Genomic DNA, 8963 nt, shown 5'->3' with positions numbered 1-8963 from the left:
ATTTCATGGCCTTTCTCAGTCTGGAAATATGTCTCAGGATCCTGTAGCTCAGAAAGATCTTCTTCATCACTAGAAAGGACAACTGAAATAAAATAAAAGCAAAATAAATATGATGTAAACCCTGAATGTTCCTCTAATTCAGCAGCCCCCAACCTTTTGGGCACAAGGGACCAGTTCCGTGGAGAGAGGCTTTTCCATGGACTGGAGGGGGCATGGTTTCATATGCTGCCTGCATCCCGTGGATGGGGCTTCGCTTGTCTGCCTAATGCCAGTCCAGGGACTGGGGGTTGGGGACCCCTGCTATAACTGATGAAATTAGTATAGCTTATTTGTGTAAACTCATTTGTGTCTACCTAATCCAATTTTTAAAAAGTTATAAACACTTACTTGGCTCTGATGACTCAGCAGCCCCCTTATTCATTTCAGATTTATTCAATTGATTTTTCAGTGGGGAAGTTGTATTCACTTCTTCCTTCACAGAAGAGCTGACTACAGACAAAATTGATTTATCCTCATCATTTGAATTGTTTTTACTTGGACAGCATCCAGTAATGCCTAGATCAGTGGTATTTAATGTTTCATTAAAATCTGATTCCAAAGGCTGATGAATATTTTCTTCCTGTAGATTGTGCGTAAGATTCTGATGGTTCTCACTTGAATCTGGGTCGTCAGGTGATTGAACTGATTCTGTCTTGTGTTCTTTCTGTAACAATATTAAGAATTGAATGTTCAAGCCTTAGAAGGCATTTCATCCTGACTCCAAATGCCTTTGTTTTTGGAGCATCTGTAGATCGCTGTTAATTCTCTCTCATACTTAACAAAAAGTGCTTGCTACTCTGAATCATATGAGTATTGTCACCAATCACACGATTAACTTAGCAACCTGTGTCTGCTTTCTCTCTCCTTCCACAGATGAACAGTTAAGAATGATATACTACCAGAAGGTACAAAGACTTATAAAGATTCATAAAGAATGAATTGGCAGCATGAGTTTATAAATATAAATGTATGCCCTGCCCCAGACCCAGTTTTACTGGCCTCAAATCTTCCATTCTCTTCATATCCACTATGAATCCTGAGAATTTCCACTAAGATGATGCAGATCTTGAAAAACTTTTCCATCCCCCTTTTTATGAATTCATGTACAGGTAAATATATATATATATATATATATATACTTGCCAGTAGTGATTTTTTGGGAGAAGCTTCATTCCAGTGGCTACGGAAAACACCTCTTCTTTTTCTGCTTTCATTATTCTGACAGCTTGACTTCCTCAAAGGAGAAAGATTTTTGAAGTCCTCTTGCCTTTTCTCTGTCTTGTGTCCACTTTTATTATTGATGCTGCAGTCTTTATTTAAAATAATGAAATATTGAAGAGACAAATGGAAATACATTTTTATTCATACTTCCATTCAAGCCCATTTAATTCCAGAAAACAACCACTCTACCTCTATTTCTCCACTTTGTACATGCTACTCATGGTATGCAAAGAGAAACCGAAAGCTAATATGGCAATAGCAGCAAAACCAAGTGGCTACTGGATGAGTTGGCAAAACTACAATCCTCAACTGCTAGGCTGATGGTATGAAGTCTAAAATATTTAGTTTGCCAATCTCTACATTAATGGTTGGAAGAATATATGAAAGATATCATTTAAAAATCTTACTAAACAAACTGAAACAATTAGTTTTGATAGTTCTAGATGCACAGTCACTACAACAGAAAAAAATTTCATTCCAAATATAACACACTTCAAAATTGTTCTTTGTGACCAATTTTTAGATACCTCTAAGGTTGCAAAATATTTATAAATAGCTTACTGAAGCTGTCGGATGCCTCTACATATTACTAATAATTTCAAGCCTGTCCTATACTCACTGTGTGTGTGTGTTTTATCTGCTTATTTGATTTATTTTTAATTACTATTTAATTATCATTTCTTCAATTATTAGAAAATGAAGAAAATATCCATTCTGTTTCATCCTAAACTATTAAAATGAAGGAAGTTTTGATGTCTGACATTATGATCTTTGTGAGTATTACGTTCTATAGCAGGGGTGTCAAACTGCCGGCCCATGGGCCAGATGCGTTACGCCAAAACCACGCCCACCCCATTGCCGGCAATGGGAAAAAAGTTGTGATACGTCGCAACACGTCACATGATGTCATGAGTTTGAAACCCATGTTCTATAGCATTTGGTGCAGCATGATTTTCAAATAATTGCTTCAAAAACTTACATACACAACTATAATGCAAGTTGTGCACATATTTGTGAGATGTGATATGCCATGTAAATGAACAGAATGGCTTTGTGGATGAAATTATCAATGAAACTAACACTGATTTGTATTTTATGATAAAACAATATGTATAAAATATACTTCAATAATACAAAAACACAATGACTGTGCTGACTTTAGATCAGAGATAGCTCTATTCTGGCCAACTTTATGTTCTATCTAAATATTACAAGGGGTTAAAAATATATTATTTACAAACCTTCTAGCAATACATCACATTTTCTTAAAGTCTGCAAAGCACTATTAAGTTCTGTATCTTTAGATTGTTTCTTTTCATGTGATCTTTTTGAATAACTTTCGTATCTGGGAAGAAACAGCATTATTAATTAACAAAACAAAAATCAAGTAAGCAACACCCCCCAAAGTGTAGATCAACTCCTGAATTTGGCTCAATCCCTACTGATGGTTAGGTTTTATTTGCAACAGTATTGAGATAGATTGCCACTGCTTTCTTTGGGATGACTTTTACTTTCTAATCTTGTCTACAGACCAAACAAATAATAATAATAATAATAATAATAATAACAACAACAACAACAACAACTTATTCAAATACTACCCAGGCTCTGCTTAATCCTGCTCACTTTTGAGCTAGATTGCCATATGCTATGTAACAGATACGGGTTTTGCTAAATTAATATATATTCCTTAAAACGGATCTCAATAAAACTGCCAATAATAATAATTCAATGAAGAATATTTGTAGTTCTTGGTTGAAATAAGGGGTTCTTGGTGCTCTGAGCTTGTTTTCTTGCAGACGTTTCATTACCCTAACTAGGTAACATCATCAGTGCTAGGATGGAGTGCTGCTTGCTGTCAGTTTATATTCTGGTGTCTTGCCTATCTGGGTGGGTGGGGACGGTTTTAGGAATTCTTTGATTTGGCTGTTTACTAATGGCTCTTTGGCAGTTTCTTGATTGGGTATTGCTTACTTGACTGTTGGTCTGAAGTTGACCTTGGAGTTCATCTATGCTGATCTGAGTGCTGATTACTGGTGGAGAGGTGCTGGAGTCTTTTCTCCTTTTGGGCTGGTTGATTGTCTCTTTTGCACAGTCTATAGATGTTGTTAATGTCTATGTGTCTATTGATGGCTGATTTGTCAGAGTGCCAGGCTTCTAGAAATTCCCTGGCATTTTTGGATTTGACCTGGTCTAGGATTGTCACATTTTCCCAATTGAAACTATGGTTAAATCTGTCTATATGTTGTGAAATTAAAGAATGTTCATCATGCCTTTTGACTGCCAGTTGGTGTTCATGGATGCGTTCTGCCAGTCTTCTGCCTGTTTGTCCTACATAGTGGTTGTTCAGTTCTTATATTTATGTTGTAGATGACTCCTGTTTTTTTCTTCTGGGGTTGCTGGGTCTTTTGGTTTGCTTAGGATGTTTTGAAGGGCTTTAGTTGGCTTGTGTGCAATGCTGATTCCATGTGGTTGTAGTAGAATAATAATTCAATATCCAGGGAAAACAATCCTCTTTGGTAAACCTTATAGCTCTATTGGCTGTAGATGATCAGAGCACTGAATACTGTGTTTACCTTTTATGGCTTATTGTTTTTAAAAATCTACCCTAATGCTCACAGTATTTGGAAATAAAGTTTAGATCAATATTAGTGCTGGCTGAATGATAGGTAGTGGGGATGGCATATTTGTAGGCTTACCAGAGTAGCAGGAAATGCAGGATTCAGTAAATCATCTTGTCATGCCCACTTTAAGGGGTTTTCTGAGATAAAAGTTTTTCTCAGTGTTCAAATGAAAAAGCTTGGAGCCTGGTAGAGATTTATGAACAGAATCCAAAGTTGAATTTCCATTTCTAAATTGTCCCAGACCCATAGGATTATAGACTCTTATAATTACAAGATTATATAACTTGGTTCTATCAATCAAAAATCTGATTTAAAAACATACAGGCTTTCTTTGTCTCACTACTGATATAAAAATCCACAAATCAAACTCTCACTGAAATGGTAAACCAGTATCTCAGTTGTTCAAGACTACAAATAGTTCACAGGATTGAAGGCCCCTGGGAAAAAATCCTAGCCTCAGGTCAACTCAGCTCAACAATAATGACAATGGTGATTATGATGATGTTGATGCCACCAAGCCCTTCATTCAGAAAACTAGAAGTGAAAAAATGAATTTGTTGAGGAACGATTTATTTTACGTAACTACCGATACTTGGAATACTGGTCCATTTCCTGGGACTAACAACCTGAAGAAAACCTATCATCATCATCATCATCATCATCATCATCATCATCATCATCATCATCATCATCATCATCTCTAAATGGAAAAAGCTCCAAAACAGAACATATCAGATTGCAGCTTTATTTATTTCCATGTCATGCTACTACTGTAAGCTACTTTATACTTTTGTAAAATATTCAGAAGTTTTAAACTATAAAAAATGTAATTGCTTGGATATATTGGCACATATTGCTTATTCTATGCAACACAAAGTTAGGCCTACAAACTAATTAAATAATAAAATGCAATAACATTACATTTTTATAAATAATTTTCTTATTATCCGCATCATAGTACTTTTAAGGAAGTGAGTAACATAACTCAGAAGAGCTTTCTTATAACGAGTGAATAAAGACAAAAGTTATTACAATAATTCTGTAGAAACAAAATAACATTAGAAAAAGGAATAGCCTTAAATAAACTTATTAAAACTGACTCTTAACCAATTTGATATTGTTGTTTTATTAAATAAATTTTGTCAGACCTACATGAGACATTGAAGTATGAAAACTGAAATGTACATTGAATATGCTTGTTTACATTCAAAATAAAAAAATCCTAATCTCAAGAAAAATAAGGCATTTTTAAGATAGTGGTACAATTAAAAATAATTCCATTTAACTGAAATCCTAAAATAAGTATAATTATATAGATAATGGTTTAAAACTATTTTGAAAACACCTCAACAATTGCAATCCATCAGTATTTACAACCCTCAATAAAATATATCTTTTATAAGATGAATAATACAGTATCTCTTTTTAGAAGACAAAGACAGAAAAAAATAACAATTATACAGAAAAAATGACAATTCAAATTCTATGGTTTGAATATATTAAGATAAGCTACTTGTTCTTTATCTTCAAAAAAATGTTTTGAATTCAGGCCTTATTTTTTGAATGAAGTTTGAAGATTTCCACTGTATTTCAATGTTAAAACATGCATCTATTAAGAAAATTATGTTTGTCGACATGGAAGTCCTCCCAATAGAATATATTATAACGGAACTTTCAGTCTATATACATTTTAATCTTTTCCAATGATTTCCTATGTCATCCATAGAGCAAATGCTCCAGGGAATGCCTTAAAATCAAACCAATAAAATGAAAAAAGAGTTCAATGATCATACAGATGTTCTTCATAAGCAGTTATGAAAAAAGGATGCAATATAACTAAAATAAACTTTCTACTTATATAAATTAATAACTAAAGCATGCATGAACTTGTTCCAACTGAACTCACTTTGGCATAATTCGTGTTTTGTTGTTTTACTGCAACTTCAAATATATATTTCCATATGCGTTAGTTTGAAACTATTTTTAGTGATAAAGAGGAACACAATCATTGAAACATTGTTTTGAATGACATACCTTTTAGGTAAAATACAGCTCTGTTGAGAACTTATTGTCTGACATGATTTTAGGCTGGAAATAGATAAGGAGGGTTGTTCATCTGATTGCAGCTTGTTAGCATCAGATAATTTAGCATCAGTTAAAAGTTGCTTTTGCATGTATTTTCTTCCTGTTTTTGTCCTCAGAATATTCGTCAAGATAACTTTAGGTTGCCTGCTATACATATAATAATTAATAATCTTCAATGCATCAAAATGATGAATTATTATAGTGTTAACTGTCTAAATAATCTCAAATTTTCATTCATCATAGCTCCCCCCAAAATGTTCAAAAATGAATGAAGAGAGATAACAGAAAGTGAGTGAAGTATTCCAAAAGAAACATTCAGATATGATCAGTTAAAAATGCTATTGATGGTTTCATTAACTTTGGTACTTTAGCTGTTGACACTGGTATTAATGTCATAAAAAAATCAGTATGTATTACAATGCAGTAAATAAAATGAGAAAATCCATTTTGAACGGAGAAAAATATTCATCACAATGAAACAATCAAATGGATGTAAAAAGTCAATAAAAAATCCTAATTACATTTCCATCAGTTTAGTAAGCTATTGACTGGTGTTTGGGGTTACAAGAAATATTTGCAGCAACACACACACACACATTCTTTCTGAACTCTGTATGTAGGATTATCTATAGAAACTATTCCTAAACAAGAATATATTTTCAATCTGACTGTTTAGTTTGGAATCATATATTATGGTGAAATTACCATGGGAAGAAAATGGAAGGGAAGGTTTGGCATATTAAAGGGATCTGTTGCACAATGCCAATGAGCACTAAGACATCTATTGATCCCCAAAAAGGCATTTGCAGACATTCTGCATTTTCAATGTTTTAAAAAAAGAGTCTTCTGCTGGGATGCTAAAGTTCTATGCAACATCAAGGGATCTACAAAGGAAGAAGCATGCTGCCATTGTTAAAGTCTTCTTTGGAAATAGAATTGAAGAACTAGTTTAAAGAACACTCAAGGAAAAGGTTAAAGGAAAAACAGCTGGGGTGGGGAAGAGGGAAAAGAAACTGAATTTTCTTCCAGATGTTAAGCTTAAATAAATTCTTCCCAGATATGAACTGTCAAAGAGATGTATCTTTACAAATTCCCTATCAAATGAAACAATTCTAAATGGAAATTACATGGATGCCTCAGGAAGCTTTAGTGAAGATATTAAAAGTGAATAAAAATGTACTATGGATTGCTTACTCATGAAGCACAATTGCATACAATTATTTTAATAACATGTTGTGTTATGTCTAAGACAGACTTAATAAGACATACCTTTCTGATAAAAAGAGGGATTGGTGAAGAGGATTTAATATGTGCCATATCTCTAGAGTGTCAACAGATGATGAGGTTTGTTGATTTGACTGCAACTTGATAGCATGAGATAAATTAGCATCAGTTACAAACTGTGTCTTTATATATTTTCTTCCTAATTCCGTCTTCAGGACATTCGTCAAGATAACTTTGGGTTGCCTGCCATACATATAATAATGATAGCAAATAAGGAAGTCTAATTAGGATACATGAATTCAACCAAGTGTCCTGTCATAATCCAAATAATTTCAGCTAAGGTTATTTATTCTACTCTACAGAGAGAAATTGTTTCTACATTTTCCTCTTTGACACAGCTTTATTTGCTATACATTTGCTAGGCTACTATAGTCTTCTTTGTCTTCGGATCAGTAATGACTGAAATCTTTATCAAAGTTTGCATTAGAAACATATTTTGTAATAGTATGCAGGTCATTATCATTGTGCCTAAACGGCAGAATTGAATGTCTTGTTTGAAAGATTCTGAAACTACTGTAGGAATATCCATAATCTAACTTTACAAGTTGTCAATACAGAAATGGTCACAGAATAACAATGAAAATTCAATATCTAAAACTGGAAAGAGAAGGAACTATCCAAAATCTGAATCAGAATTTCCACTTAATTACAGATGTATCTTCTTGGCACAGTTCTGACATTAGCTTAGTCTTCGCTCTTGGTCTTTTTCAATTAAATTCAGAAATTCAGTTGGTGAATTAGGGCTGTTTAGTAATACAGAACTGACATACATTCAGCCACTTATAATTGTAATCCAGAGATAAATTTCAAACTCTAGAACAGTGGTGGCGAACCTATGGCAGGCGTGCCAGAGGTGGCACTCAGAGCCCTCTCTGTGGGCACACGTGCTGTCGCCCCAGCCCCGCCTCCCCCCGCGGCCCTCTCACCAGCAGCCCCCCCCGGAGGAGAGTTACCCCTGAGTGCGGCCCACGCGGAGCAGCGCAGCCAAGCACATGGAGCTGGGCAGCGGGGACAAGACTCTGCCCTTGCACTCCATTGTGCACAGATGATGCTGCAGGGTGCGGGCGGAGGGCATGGCCGCCATGGCGCTGCTGGGCCGCCTGGGCGATCTGCGGCGGGTCGTGGAGGCGGGTGGAGCAGAGCGGAGCAGGCTGGGAGCAGAGGTGGAGTGGGTGGGACAGGCGGGATGGGGGCGGTTTTGCAGCACTCGGTCTCTAAAAGGTTCACCATCACTGCTCTAGAAGTTATGAATTTTACACATACTGTATATGAAACCCAGGTCTATAACTAGACATATCTATGTTCATAGTGATCATAACATATTAACAAGTCCTAGAGATTTTAGTTATAGGATATGCTTCCACCAAAAACAAATCAGCAAATGGATAACAGTTAGATTACAAGTGATAAAATCAAATTTTTCTTTATATATTCTACACATTTGGGCAAAAGCAAAGCAAAGCAGCTGGGCATAAAAAGCACAACAAAGACTCTTAAGAGTACTTTTTGAAATAGATATGCAAGCCTGGAAAAAGATTTAACAACATTAATCATTTAGAAAGACGCTTTGTGCATTACAGGTTTTTTCAAAGTATTGACACTGTACTAGGGCATACAATTATTTATATTATCAACAGTAAAGAGCTGCTAGTCCCAAGTATTTTCTAGTTTGTCACTCTCTGTGAAGTCCATCTTGCCAGAATTGAAGGA

The 8963-nt window shown here is 35.1% G+C and overlaps 1 protein-coding gene across 1 annotated transcript in view; it reads right to left on the bottom strand.

Moving 5' to 3' along the window:
• The window catches only part of SENP7 (SUMO specific peptidase 7), a 40276-nt gene that overhangs the window by 19435 nt on the left and 11878 nt on the right, over window positions 1–8963 (bottom strand). The window contains exons 5-9 of the mRNA XM_029283604.1: window positions 7239–7436; window positions 5919–6113; window positions 2502–2605; window positions 1183–1349; window positions 388–703 (exon numbers count right to left, since the gene is read on the bottom strand). Coding sequence (XP_029139437.1) covers window positions 388–703; window positions 1183–1349; window positions 2502–2605; window positions 5919–6113; window positions 7239–7436 — 980 coding nt within the window. The remainder of the gene's footprint in view (window positions 1–387; window positions 704–1182; window positions 1350–2501; window positions 2606–5918; window positions 6114–7238; window positions 7437–8963) is intronic.

This window comes from Protobothrops mucrosquamatus, unplaced genomic scaffold, assembly GCF_001527695.2.
Source record: "Protobothrops mucrosquamatus isolate PMUCROS unplaced genomic scaffold, P.Mucros_1.0 scaffold_68, whole genome shotgun sequence".
In the NCBI taxonomy this organism is placed as follows: domain Eukaryota; kingdom Metazoa; phylum Chordata; class Lepidosauria; order Squamata; family Viperidae; genus Protobothrops; species Protobothrops mucrosquamatus.
This window is presented reverse-complemented; position numbering and strand designations above follow the sequence as displayed.